General features: G+C 41.1%; 1 protein-coding gene across 7 annotated transcripts in view; it reads left to right on the forward strand.

The window, feature by feature from the left end:
* Positions 1-14,042, forward strand: part of LOC119790473 (rho guanine nucleotide exchange factor 9) — a 93,530-nt gene that overhangs the window by 33,847 nt on the left and 45,641 nt on the right. The window contains exon 1 of one of the 7 annotated variants that reach the window (XM_038296011.1): positions 9,772-9,887. The exons of 4 other annotated variants lie outside the window; for them this stretch is intronic. In XM_038296011.1, coding sequence (XP_038151939.1) covers positions 9,873-9,887 — 15 coding nt within the window. In that variant the 5' untranslated portion in view covers positions 9,772-9,872. 2 more of the 7 variants (XM_038296009.1, XM_038296013.1) reach the window with 2 other exon arrangements.

Genomic DNA, 14,042 nt, shown 5'->3' on the forward strand with positions numbered 1-14,042 from the left:
TATCGGTTCCGTACCAATAGCAGAACCAATAAAAGCGATGCTGCGGCCGGGAGGGTAAATTCTATTGGCTATCAGGCCTAGAGTTTTCTGCATGGCTAAAACCAGGAGCAGGGAATGTATATGAGGCTCGGTGGGAATCAAGGCGGAGCCACACGTCAAGCATGAAACACAAAGTTAAGTCACCAAGAAGCAGCAGGTATTTCTGGGTTCTGTTCCAAATATTCCTGTTATTTGTGTGTTTTTAGTTTTCTTCCTCTATGGACAGATTTTCAAAATGTGAAACATTTGTTCTGGGCCAGAAAGTAATGGTTTATGTTAACATAAAACATTTAGCTAAATTTGTGGCTACCCAGTTAATCTTGTGTTTATCCTGAATTGGTCTTGAATTTTTATTCCAAGTGGCGTAAAAAGTCTTAAAAACTCTAGACTTTGCTTTATGCTGTAGGAACGCTGCCACTAAACTGTTGTTCTTTTTCACTATTAAAATGTTGTCACCTGCCAAAATGTCCCGATGGGCCCTGAACCCATCACCGGGTTTATGTTTACTGTATTTTGATTTGTCGGCCTGTTTTAAATCACCAACACATTCAATAGGTCTAGTTGGACATAAGAGTTCTGCTTAGAGAGAGAAATTCTGCCATTTCTAAATACTCTCTCTTTTATATTATTTATATTAGCGTTGGTGTCTGTGCAGATTTAGACTTTCAGATGTGACCTTTGTTGTCTAAATGTCAGGGAGATTGGAGAGGGAGCCCACAGAGGTAGGACATGCTTATATAATCTGCTCACTGAGTCTCTCACACTCCACCATGTTTGTCATATCTCAGCTGATGCACCGTACCCCTTTCTGTGCACTGAAAGCCTGCCTTTCAGGGGCCGCTGCTTTTATCAGCATGTATGTGCAGAAAGAGCCTCAGAAATTATTTATGGCTTTAAAAATACTGATATACCACGATCCTTTTGAACTTCCTAGGAGGTCCTTTTATCCGTACCAAAGCTCTCAGGTGAATCTTTAGACTTTACTTTTATGTATCTGTGTGTTAGATGGTTAACTAGGCTAGTTTTTCTGTGCGGAGACTAAACTGTAGAGTCCAACTCCTCTTCAGGGACCGAGGTGAATGAAAAGCACCTGAGCTACAGGATAAGTGCTGCAGTCTGCTGATGGCTAACAATGCTGGCTTCAAGCATCGCTGTGAAAATAAAGGCCAAAGTAATGATTTGCATGCCAATGGTAGGACCCCCCCGCCCCGCTTCAGATGGGACCTGGGGGCCGTTTTCATCCTGTCACTCACAACTGCAGAGCCTTAAAGGGGCCCAGCGCGGAAAACGATTGGAATACCAAACACCCTCCTGGTGTAGGTTTGAAAGGCAGCTCTGAGATGTTGCTTGGAAACAGACATCGGGGGTGCACTCAACATGGATTCTCGGCTCTTCCAACAGCATCGTCTTTGTGGGGGTGGGAGGCATCAAAAAAATCCACTAAAACTTCTCAGAACCCTCCCAGATCCCAGCATTGATCATCAACATGCTTGGTCTGTCCCAAACCGCCATGCTGCTGCCCAAAGACTCCCAGGACCGCAGCGCATGCTTTAGAGAGCGAGCTAAGAAAGCACTAATTGGAAACGTTGGGCAAGAAAGTCCGACCACATGAATAGCTGCTCTTCCTGTGTTGATTGTTAACGCAGAGGAAGCCCTGCTCCTGTTGGTTTTACAGAGTCACTGTGTGTAAGAGCTCATGTGTCACAGAGGCTTTCTGGGTCAACGGCGTCTCATGTTTGCTGCCTTATAGAGCAGATCTTCTTTGTTCGCAGTTTAAAAAGGTTCTTTTTTGTTACAAAGAAAAAAAAATCAAATGTGACAAACAAAATGTTCTATGTAATACAGCTGGTTTACAGAGCTGAGGGGTTTGACTTGATGACTTGAATGAATCAGACATAAAATTTGATTAAGAATAAAAAAAAAAAATAAAAAATAAGAATCATGTGAGAAAATAGCAAACAGCCCAGTTATTCTAAAATAGACATGTCCAAAGTCGGTCTGGAGGGCCTGCAGGTTTTACAGGTTTCCTGCTCCAGTGCAGCACATTTTCATCAATAGCTGATTTACAGGCTTTAGCTGAACTGCAGACATCAGAATCAGCTGTGCTGCAGCAGAGAAACTTCTTAAACATGCAGGACAGCGGCCCCCCAGGACCCACTTTAAGGAGGTTCTAAAACATTTGATCAACACTGCAAAAACCATCTAAAAAATGAGAAAAAATGTCTCAAATTAAGTGTATTTACCATTAATTTGAGTAGGTAAATAAGATAATTTGCCAATGGAATGACTATTTTTAGTCTTAAAATAAGATAATTAGATAATATTCACTTGAAATAAGACTGGCTTGTTCCATTGGCAAAGTGTCTCAATTACCTCCTCAATTCAAGAAAAAAATGACTTATTTAGATTTAAATTTTTTGCAGTGAAAGTTTCATTTCTGCATTTATTTCAAATTTCCATTTACAAAATGTTTATGCTTTTAACAGCAATGTAATAAATCCCCCCCCCCCCCCATACTAGCTTGGATATGGGTGTTAAAGGAGAATTCAAACTTCTGAAAGTTCTTTAAATATGAAATTATTACATCCTGTTCAATAAATGATAAGAAGGATCATTCCTAACAGGCTGAACTTCTCCAATAAATATAACAAAAATGTACTTCGGTAAAAGTTTAACTATATATAAGACTTTAACAAATTTATCTTGGTGTATAGTGGAAACTACAATGGAGTATTAGGGCCAGCCTAGAGATGTTTTTTATTACAAGGATAAAATCGTAACATTATTAGAATAATAAAGTTGTAATATCACTAGAATAAATTCTTTAAACAACAACCCGTTTCAGAAAGAAAGCTTGGAGCTCCGCCCAGCAGATGATGTCAGACCAGCTCCACCAATCAGCAACCAGAGTCCACTTTGACATCCTGCCCAGTTTGACGCTGCTGCAAAAAGATTTCCTGATTTGTCAAACTGATGCTAAAGTAGAACTTCACATGATGCTCCACATTTCTCATTTTAGGGAAGACAGGGCTTCTGGGAAGCGTTGGTATAAAATACAACTTTATTCTTTATTCTTCAATTTTAGGACTAAATTTATTACTTAAATCTTGTAATTTTACGACTTTAGTCTTAAAATAAATAGAAAAATCTCTAGCCTGGCCCTAATACTGCGTTGTAGGAAATAATAATGCAAGCAGCGTTTTTATTTTTCAGTACGGGAGCTCCATGGGGGAAGGGGGCATTTCCAGCAGCAGTAAAATTATTGTCCAGAGAAAAAGCCTGTAAAACAAACAGGTACTGTAACGCCTTTCATTCCTAGGGGCATTTAAAGCTACTGTGCCTCATTTAGCTGATTTAAAAATAGTATATCTGTGGAGTCAGATTGTGTTCATTTCAACAGCTTTATTTGTGTTAATCCACAGGAAACAAAGCGAGGAAATCTGTTCATTTGAAAGTGAAAAATCCCAGTCAGCTAAATCCTTTGTGCAAGTTTACAATCATTAAAAACCAGGACAAAGTTCACTTCACCAAAATAGATGTTTTTGAGAGAGATGCAGCCAGTCAGCTAAAAAAAAAAGTCATGTAAATGTCACCAGATGACACAGCGTGCTTGTTAGCATATTTATGACATTAACTCATCATCCCATCGGTGCTGCGCTCTCTGCCAGACTTTTACATCTGTTTACTCGTCTGATCCTCTCTGCTCATATTAAGGGCTCAAAACGCCAAAAACTGCCCACAAAGCAGCTCCTGTTCACATTTGGGTCGGATCGATCCACCCGTGGAGGCTTGATTTCATCCAACTTTGCACCGTCTCCTGATGTCCTCATGTGCTTTAATATATAGAAAACACAGAGTAGCAGAGGATGGTCATAAATAACCCTGATTATAAAATCCCACACTGCAACACCAGGCCTGTTTGAAACACTTTATTTTAGATACTTAACATTTTCCTCTTCTCCACTTAATCATGAATGGTCGGCAGTAATCCATCCTTCAGGCGCACTGTCTTAGTGAGTTAGGAGTTGAACTGGCGAGGTCTAACTCAACTCTACACAGCAGACAGAAGCCCTGAAGTGATATTTCGTTTTACTGGTTAGTAAAGAAACCAGTTGGCTTAATTATTTTGTCCCCTATCAGCTCGATGAACTGCCTCCTTCTCTGTTTGTTAATTTTCTTCTTCTCTGATTGTTTTTCTTTCAGGTTTAGTTTGGAAACTGATGTTCAAATTGGTAGTTTGATGTTTTTTTAGTGCCGGAAACTGTCATTACAAGGTGAGGGTGGAGGTTAGTCTCACGTAGTCCGACTCAATTCTAGTCAGAATGAGTCTGATGCTGCTCCATAGAGCTGTGATTATGGGGCGTGTTTCGAACGAACCAGGAAAAAAAATGCCTCTGCACTCAATTGGATAGACCTACAACCAATCAGAGCAACGGAGTGCGTGACGTATGTTAAGCGACGCATAGTTGTTGTCAACAAAAATCAAAGCGTGCAGTTGCACACCTAGAATAAGAAGATGAGCGTTGATCGCGTTTCTCTGTTCCTCTTTTAAAATTAATTTGCTGTCGATATCTTCTAGAACAGACCTAATAGCAGAATCTACTCACCTCAACTCTCCAGCGGCAGCCATTGTTGTTGTCATACAAGCGCGCATTGGTCACGCGCATTGGTTACGTTACTGTTGGTCTTCTGTCCATCATCGTATAAAGCCCGCCCTGACAATTTGATTGGATCGCCTGACAGTGGGCGATAATACTCGCGCTACTATGGAGCAATGCCAGACCGAACTTCCCGACCTCAAACTTTGTGGGCGGGACTAAGTTCGGAATGGCACCCAGGCTAGGTGGAGGTTGGTTGAGGACCCAAATCAGGGGTTGACGTTAAGGCTTTTTAACACTTGCACAAAGGGCAAGTGACTTTCACATTTCATTTGCCCAGAAACAATTTTTACTTGCCCAGTATAATGTTTCAAAAATATAGTTGCTAATATTCATTTTTGTATATATATCAATGAAACATGTTTGTTTTTTAAATGTTTTTTGTAATTCAGTATTTTTTAAGTTTCCAGCGTCAGATAATGAACTCAAGCCTACATTACCGTGTTAACATGCTTTTCAATCCTTCCTGCTCATTCTTTTCAAACTAAACTTTGCTTTAAACTGTTGTGTGCTTGGAAAAATATAAATTGTAATGTTAAAAATCTAAAAAGTAAAAAACTTAAGATAAATCACAAGACAGAAGTCAATGTCACAAATGAATAACTTTTATTTTAGAGTTACGGTATGTTTATGCAAGATAATACTATTAATATAATGTGACTTTTCTAGAGAATCATTATACATAGTTATTTTATTCAGGGTTTCCACAGTCTGACATCATTTCTGGGTGGAGGATAAAATAGCCTTGTTGTTGTTTTTTAGCCTGCCAAGTCGAAAAAATATGTGTCTGATTCTCGCCGGACAAAAATCACGCCATCTTGCGGAAATTCATGCGGCTTTTACAAATCGCACGAGAATGTGTACAAAACAACAAAAATGGCGCCGGCAACGCTTGTGGGTCGTTTTCAGCGAATGTCGTTGATTTTAAAGTAATTTTGAGTGATACATTTTTTTTTCCGCGATCATTGCACTTGCCCGGCGGGCAAATGCAATGAAATTTGTACCCTCCCGACAATAAAAACGACCTGCCCCGGGCGATGGTTAACATCAAGCCCTACAAATGCAGAGATGAGTTCCTGTAGGTTTAATCAAAATCCCAGAGGCAACAGAAGCAAAGTCCCAAAAAACAAAATAATGAAAACTAGTGATGTCATGAGATGAGCCGAGGCTTCGAGGCGTGTGTCGAGTAATGGGGGTGGCGTTTCCGGGAAGCGCGTATCGAGGCTTGCTTCGTTTATGGGAGGAGCCAAAATCAATGACGGCCAAAGCCTCGCTAACACCATGCCATGTGACCGCTTCGAGAAGTGGTTTAGATCATCCGGAACTTTGACAGGCACTTTAACAGCCTCAACATTCAGTCAAGATGTGGGAGTTTGGAGGAGAACTGCTGTCAGTTTGGCCGTTTCTCAACCTGTGTACTTGTGGGTCCTCGTGAAACGTCATCAGCATCAGCCCTACTACTCTTCTAATTCACTAGAACAGCAGACCGAAAATGGACAAAGTCCCCGGATGTTGTTCTGGCCCCTCCCTCTTTACCCAGACTGGCTAATATTAGCCCTGGCTGCTAAAGACTGGCTAATGTTAGCCCTGGCTGCTACACACTGGCTAATGTTAGCCCTGCCTGCTACAGACTGGCTAATGTTAGCCCTGGCTGCTACAGACTGGCTAATGTTAGCCCTGCCTGCTACACACTGGCTAATGTTAGCCCTGGCTGCTACAGACTAGCTAATGTTAGCCCTGGCTGCTAAAGACTAGCTAATGTTAGCCCTGCCTGCTATAGACTGGCTAATGTTAGCCCTGGCTGCTACAGACTGGCTAATGTTAGCCCTGCCTGCTACAGACTGGCTAATGTTAGCCCTGGCTTCTACAGACTGGCTAATGTTAGCCCTGGCTGCTACAGACTAGCTAATGTTAGCCCTGGCTGCTACAGACTAGCTAATGTTAGCCCTGCCTGCTATAGACTGGCTAATGTTAGCCCTGGCTGCTACAGACTGGCTAATGTTAGCCCTGCCTGCTACAGACTGGCTAATGTTAGCCCTGCCTGCTACACACTGGCTAATGTTAGCCCTGCCTGCTACACACTGGCTAATGTTAGCCCTGCCTGCTACAGACTGGCTAATGTTAGCCCTTCCTGCTACAGACTGGCTAATGTTAGCCCGCCTGTAGCGGCCAGGTTTAACTAAAAGATTGTTTGAACGCATAACTTCCAACCAGATTAAAACCAAAAACTGTGGTATGCTTTTTTATTTTTGAACATAAATGATTAACACCTCTCACTTTGCCCAATTTTCACAAACACACTGTCTATTTGAGCTTGTGTCACTAAAATGACAGAAAAATAGTGCACCAAAAATAGTGCAACAAAAGATTTTTGTTATGCACACCAATCATTGACAATCTAAAGGGAACCTAAATGGAGAAAATAAAACAGGAAAAACAACTGCAAAAAAAATCACAATTATATTACTAACTGTAGTTCTGCACTCCACCAGTAGGTGGTGACATGTTCACATGAAGCTGCATGAACTGTGGGGATTGTTGAAGCAAATTTGCCAAACGGTTCAATGCCTCATGAAGCTTCATCTCACCATCACTAATGAAAACAAACATGGGACCCAAGAAACAACAAGGAAGCAGCATTGAAGAACTGCACAGGGAGAGTATATATGGGAGACTGAACGAAGACTAATCAACTGATAGGGAGCAGGTGTGGATAGAAGAGACTAGAAGGGTGCTAGGGGAAAGGAGACACAAGGGGGCAACAGAGAGTACCTGTGCATAGGTGAGCTCACGTTCCAGAGGAATTTGAATCTGCTTAATTATCAACCCATTAATTCCATATAAGGCTGCTGGCAGCGCTGGACGAAGTACTCAACAGTAAAACTTGAGTAAAAGTATTAATACTCATACTCAATTATTACTCAACTAAAAGTAAAAGTTAGTCGGTCAAACATGTTATAAGGTATCAACATGTTAACATGTTAAACTAAGATGTTAAAGTACTAACTTAGTATTCAAAAGTAAATCTTATTAGAATTAGTTTTGCATTCAAAAGCACAAATTACATTTCGTAGTATCAGCACATTTCTGTGTAATTTTCTGAGTAATTCAGCATAAAAATGCCACAAAAAATAAGGACAGATATTTTGATTATTATTTCTTACTTAAAAACAAACCAAAGCAAGAAATGAGGAGAGTCTAAGGTTTAATTTATTACCACAAAGAAAATATAACTAACACCTTAATAAAATTATAAACCCATTAAGTTGATTCCTTCCCGCTATAATCGCAGCCCCCACCCCATGCAGGGGAGCTGAGCACCTCCCTGTTCAGCCAGGCCAACAATTCCCTCTAACGACCCCCTTTCAGAGACATAGACAAGTATCAGGCATTGCAGGCTAACAAAGAACCCAAAGGACCCCAGCTAGATGGGGGGGCAGGGGTGGCCATGGCCACAGCCAATCATTGGCCACCCCTGTGGCCACCCCAACCATCTGTTTCCCTCTAATACAGACGGTGGCAGAACGAATAATCTCAAGTGGAATATTTAAAACATTTAAATTTTTCATAGATAAACAATTACTTGAAAAACACTCTGGTTAATTATTCACATCAATATACATTAAAGAAGATAAGTACAGAACTCATGCTCTTTTAAGAACTAGATTTTGTATTTATGGGGTGAAGAGAAAATGATGCGTCTCTGGAAGTCATTTAGATGTCTTTAGTGAAATCATAGATCAATAACTATTTTAATAAAAGTTATTAAAACAATCAATTTATGTAGATATTAAAACTTGTAGATATCAATTTTTTCGCAGAAAAATTATTGATAAAAGGAGGTAAGTAATGAAAATTGAAAATATGTTTGCTTCAGAACTCAAACCTGAAAGAATTTTATCCAGGGGCGGATTTAGGAAATTTGGGGCCCTAGGCAAAAACAGAGCCATTCTCCAGATGTAGAAATGTTAATAGAATAGACATCCATTCTCTGTTCTAGGTTGTGTCCCTCTCTTCTTGCCCCTTTTTCTTCTTGTTTTCCTCTCTATGTTTTGTACTCAGCTGACTTTTCATGCTGTCTCTAAAGGAATGAAAGATTTTTTCCAAGCACTAAGCTCACTTAGCTGATTGCTCCTTCCTGTGTTTCCAAAAAGGCCAAAGTAAATAACCCAGTCCTTCTTTTCACTGTAGACAAGCCATGATCTGCTTCTCTGTTCTCCATTTTTCATTTGGATGAAATAATGGCTGCATGAATCATGACAGCAGACAAGATAGAGGAGAGCAGGAGGCGGGGTTACCAATCTACTCGCTCTGGAGAGCAGAGTTCGCTGCTTTTAGATGTTGTCTCCAAAGTCTCCAGTAGCAGAAAAAAGTCTCTAGATTTGGCGCTAGGAGCTTTTTAGAAATCAAAGTGCTAGAGGGGTCTGAAAAGTGGCTAAATATAGCGACTAAAGCGCTAAGTTGGCAACACTGCTCTTTGCATGGTTTGTTTCCAAATGGTTTGCTGCTGTCTGTTTGGACCTTTCTGAACATGTGCAGCAAATGGACTGATCCAATATGGTGGACACTGAAGGGGGGGGGCTGAGACACACTTAATATTATCAGCGTTCTGATGGCATTTGATTTGCTGGTAGACGCTGCCATTAGACAACATGCAGTAATTTATTAATGTTTTAAATCAGTTTGGGTCCGGATCAGCCAGCAGGTGGGTCCGATCCGTGACCTCTGCTCTACCTTTTTTCTAGATGTTTAAATATATCCGTCTATTTGTAAGCAAAGGCTGTAGGCAAGTATATTTTATCCTTATTTAGAAAATATTAATTTTCCTGTTAGAACAGAGTAGATTGGCCCCTCAGTGCATTGGGTATTACCTGGCCACCCTTATTTACATTTTCTGGTTACGCCTCTGCTCCTGCCAGCGGAATAAGATGGAAATAAGATGATGACGTAGCTGTGATTTTTCCTTTCTTTCTCCTTCTTCTTTAATGATCGCTCATAAATCAGCTGAGCCTATTTTTAGCTGGTGGGGGGAGGATTGAGGATCTGGATGCGCCCCTCCCCCGGCGGTAGGTGATGTCCAGCAGCAGAGCGCTGATCGCTGGAGGACCGCCTCTCAGGCTGCTGAGCAGCTGGATCAGCCTGAGCATCCATCGGCCTCACTAGCGGTGCACACTGATGACGATGATGATGGTGAGGATGATGCATCTCTTCGCGTGCCTTTGTCAAACGCTATTGTGAAGAGGCATAGGGAGACCCCCCCCCCCTCCATTCCCTCCCCATCGGTGGATTTGAAGCTCCGCGTCTAGACCGGGTGGGGGGATCCAGCCGCTCAGCAGAGAGCCTCGGCCCGCAGCGCTGCGCCGCGCCATGGCCTTGGACGTCCAGACTTGCGTGGTTTTCACGGTGATCGCGGTGCTGGTGCTTGTGAACGTGCTGTTGATGTTCATCCTCGGTACCCGTTAATGGATCAGCGAGCGGGGCCCGCTTCGCAGCGCGCGGCGCTCTGGAGAGGAGAGAAAAGCGGTGCGCAGTGGTCCAGAGCGGGGACACCCGGCGCTCCATCACGGCTCCGCGTTGAAATGAATGACGTTGGTACAACATAATGTATTTCTGTGTCCCCCCCCACCCCCAATGTCTTGTGTCCTCTCACCGTTTGCTGCTGGTGCTGTCCATGGTGGTGCTGTCCATGGTGGTGCTGTCCATGGTGGTGCTGTCCATGGTGGTGCTGTCCATGGTGGCTGTCATTGTGCGGGTCCAGCTCTGTGATGCTCTTACCTTTTCTGTCCCTCCTTCTCAGCCCCTAAAGATGTCGGTCCTCTTCTGCCCCATCTTGTCTTTTCTCCTATTTTATGTTATTGTTTAAAAGCTGAAAATGGATGATTTTCTAACCACTGCTGCGTCAGGACTTGTTTTCTCTCTCTCTGATGATCCACCATAGCCACATTGACAACATGGCAGCTAATAGCAGCTCAGTGGGCTCTGTGCAGGAGCTACTGTGATATTTGGAGGTAATGTGCAGCTCTGGAGGATCATAGTGATCTCAGCTGAACAGTAACCAGCAGCAGGCAGGGCTGGGCCAGGGCCTCCATCACTCCAGGTTTCCCCCATTTTAGATTCAGCTAAACTCAGCTCCCATTTCAGAGGCCCCAATGTTCTTGTTTGTCCAGTCTGCACATTTCTACCTGCCTGCTCATTTTATAGAGCTGCTGAATACAGATGTGGGATTATGTGTTATTTGTTCAGATGAGGAGGAAGGAGAAGAGAGAGAGAAAAACACATTTTTCCTTTTCTTGCCGTGGTGTAAGAAAAAGGTTGGAGGCAGGTGCCATGAATGTTGTATGAATGTCAGAAATAGATATGCTAAAAGCCTGTCGCAGAGCCATCCGTGACAGATCTATTAATAGAGCTAGAACTGGCGAGGGATTTTTAACCTACTGTATGTGATGCTCAAACTCACACCAAAGTGCTTTTGTCTTTTTTATGTGTTTTTGTTCTGAAGTGTCGGATGCAGGGCCAGTTTTAGGAGCCGATGGCCCTTATGTGGTGATGCTGCTAACCTGTTGGATGCATGGAGCGTGTGCTTAAAGTTGGCTGTTGTTGAAACAATTCATCAGCTTAATCGATTATTCAATTAATCGTCAATTCTATTCAGTTTATTTCTATAGCTCCAGTTCACATCATGTCATCTCAGGTCACTTTCCAGTTCACCAGATCATCCAGTCAGATTGATTCAAAGTTTTCTATCTACGGAAAACCAGCTGATTGCATCGACTCATTGACTCTTCAGCAATCCCTCACACTAAGCATGCTTGTAGCGACAGTGGAGAGGAAAAACTCCCTTTGAACAGGAAGAAACCTCCAGCAGAACCAGGCTCAGTGTGAGCGGCTTGAGTCAACTAATTCAGTAATTGATTAATTGTTAACTGGAGCATAGAAACTGTACAACGTGCCTTTAGCTGACAGAGCGACTCGCTTAGAGCAGTATTTAATCGTAGATTGTGAAAAAAAATTAAACATTTTCCATTTAAAGTAAAAAAAAAAAAGTTTTTGTCTTTCAATCTGCTCTATGCAGAACTCCTCACCTGGAAAAGTTTTAGTTTCATCTGATTTAATTTCGTAAAAATAAATCTTCTCTAAAGACTTTGACTAACTAAATATTCTAAATATTCTAAATCTATATCTAAATATTAAAATATTAATCAATTAATCAAAAAATGAATCGGCAGATTAATCGACTTGTAAAATATATATATATAAAATCATTTTTTAGGAAGATGTTTCAGTACATTCATGTATTACCATGTAAAAAAAATGGTGGTTTACTACTTTATGTTTAGAAATAAACATTTGCCTTTAAATGTACTTTTTTTTCTCGATTGAAAAATAATATTGGATCCATAAACCTGAAAGGTTTAAAGAATTATTCTACGATTATATATTTTTTTAAACATTACTTACTTTACTGCATGAATGATTTAGAAGCAAGGAATAAACAAGCCAGATTTCCTTTGTTAATAGAATCAGATTAACTCATATCTGATGTGTATTAAATACAGAGAGAGAAATTGCTTTTATAAAAATCTTTGCTAAAATATACTTTGGACAAAATATTTGCATTCCAAAAGAATTGCAGGGAAGACAGATAAATAAAAAAGAAAATAATAATTTATAAAAATCTTTATTAACTTAGAATGTTAACAGTTTCCAGGGAAGAATAATACATTTTATATCCTGCTACCTTCAATTCTAAACTGCATTTCTTAAAATCTCGCTCTGAGCTGCAGTGAACAGAAAACAGGTAAAGAGAAATGAAACGCTGACGCAGAAATCAAGTTGCGATTAGTGGATAAAAACTGACCCGTCAGCAGAGTTGTGCTGCTCTGAAAATCCAGAATACAATTCAAATTTCTCTGTCTTGATGAAGTGACTGATAGATGATGTTTGGTCTAATTTATAGCCAAGAAATATATTAAAACACCTTTTAGTTATTCTTCTCTATTTACCGCTGCTTGCTGATGGTGCAATGCATTTCTGGATACATTACTAGTCTAAATACACAGAGGCAGGCATCCTGGACGCTTTGATAGATGTTGGAGCTTGGCCTGTTTTCCAGTGTAGTCCTGTTTCTCTGACTGTGACTAACTGGATGTGCTCTCTTCATCCTCTGACATGGGAGCTGGCTCGGAGCTCGTCTGCCTGGCTGTGTGTTTCCTGGACGGGGCCGCCTTTTACAGTTGCTTTTTGTATCTATGCTTCTTTTTCTATGTCTGCTTCTGTCTCCTTGAACCCCAGTGGGCCTCAGCAGATGGCCGCTCACACTGAGCCTGGTTCTGCTGGAGGTTTCTTCCTGTTCAAAGGGAGTTTTTCCTCTCCACTGTCGCTTCTGGCTCACATATAAGCACACGCTGCCATACGTATGCACCATATGTCAACGTGTCTCAGCGTACTTCAGCGTGCTCATAACTTCTACAAAACGTACCCATAACATATCTAAGGTATGCCAGCGTTTTTGCCAGATTTTCCGTACGTCAGGCATACGCTGGCTGAAGGTGTGACAGGAGCTTAAGTCAGAGCGGCATTTCTCTATCAGTGATGCTGCAGATTTATAAAGACACACAAGTTATGCGTTCCTTTAAAGGGTTAATTTTACAAACCAATGTATAAGTTTATATATTCTATTGCAAAATTCTTTAGAACCTTTTATGCAGAATGAAGGACTCTTTATAAGGCCTGTTATACCACAGGTTGCTGTTTGCTTTCTTCTTCTTCTGGTGATAAAGTTATCCTCAGTTTTCAGCCGAGGGGATTTTTTTCCCACAATCTGCACAAAGCAAACCTTCTGGTCTATAAGAACGTAGAGCTACACATGTTATAACACATGTTATAAAGATGGGTTTCCCTGTAAATGATTGCATCATGCCTCATCTCAGCAGGGCCAAACTACGTCAGTGCAGAGAGCCGCCCTTTGCTGGCTGGAGCTATTTTAGGAGCAGTTCTGCATCACCGTTTCAAAGATGAACAAACTCAGGTTTGTTCACATTTATCCCTCACATGCACCTCTGTGCATCTGTCCCAGTGTTTGTATACGGATGGAAATATTAAATTAGAAACAACACACTGAAAAAATAATGAAACTGCTTTTAGCATTTAGTTAATCACATTTAGTCACTTTAACAGTTTTTCATGTTAGCAGGGTAGGACATGAAACAATTATGTTAAAGTAACTAAATATGATTAAAGGATTTCCAGTCAACAAGGAATAGTCAATGGATCATTATTTATACCTAAAACTGATATGTTCATGGTGATAAATTTATTGTTAATCTGTCTGGGAGCGGCCATCTT

This window comes from Cyprinodon tularosa, unplaced genomic scaffold (genome assembly GCF_016077235.1).
Source record: "Cyprinodon tularosa strain WSP-4 unplaced genomic scaffold, ASM1607723v1 ctg365, whole genome shotgun sequence".
NCBI classification, from domain to species: domain Eukaryota; kingdom Metazoa; phylum Chordata; class Actinopteri; order Cyprinodontiformes; family Cyprinodontidae; genus Cyprinodon; species Cyprinodon tularosa.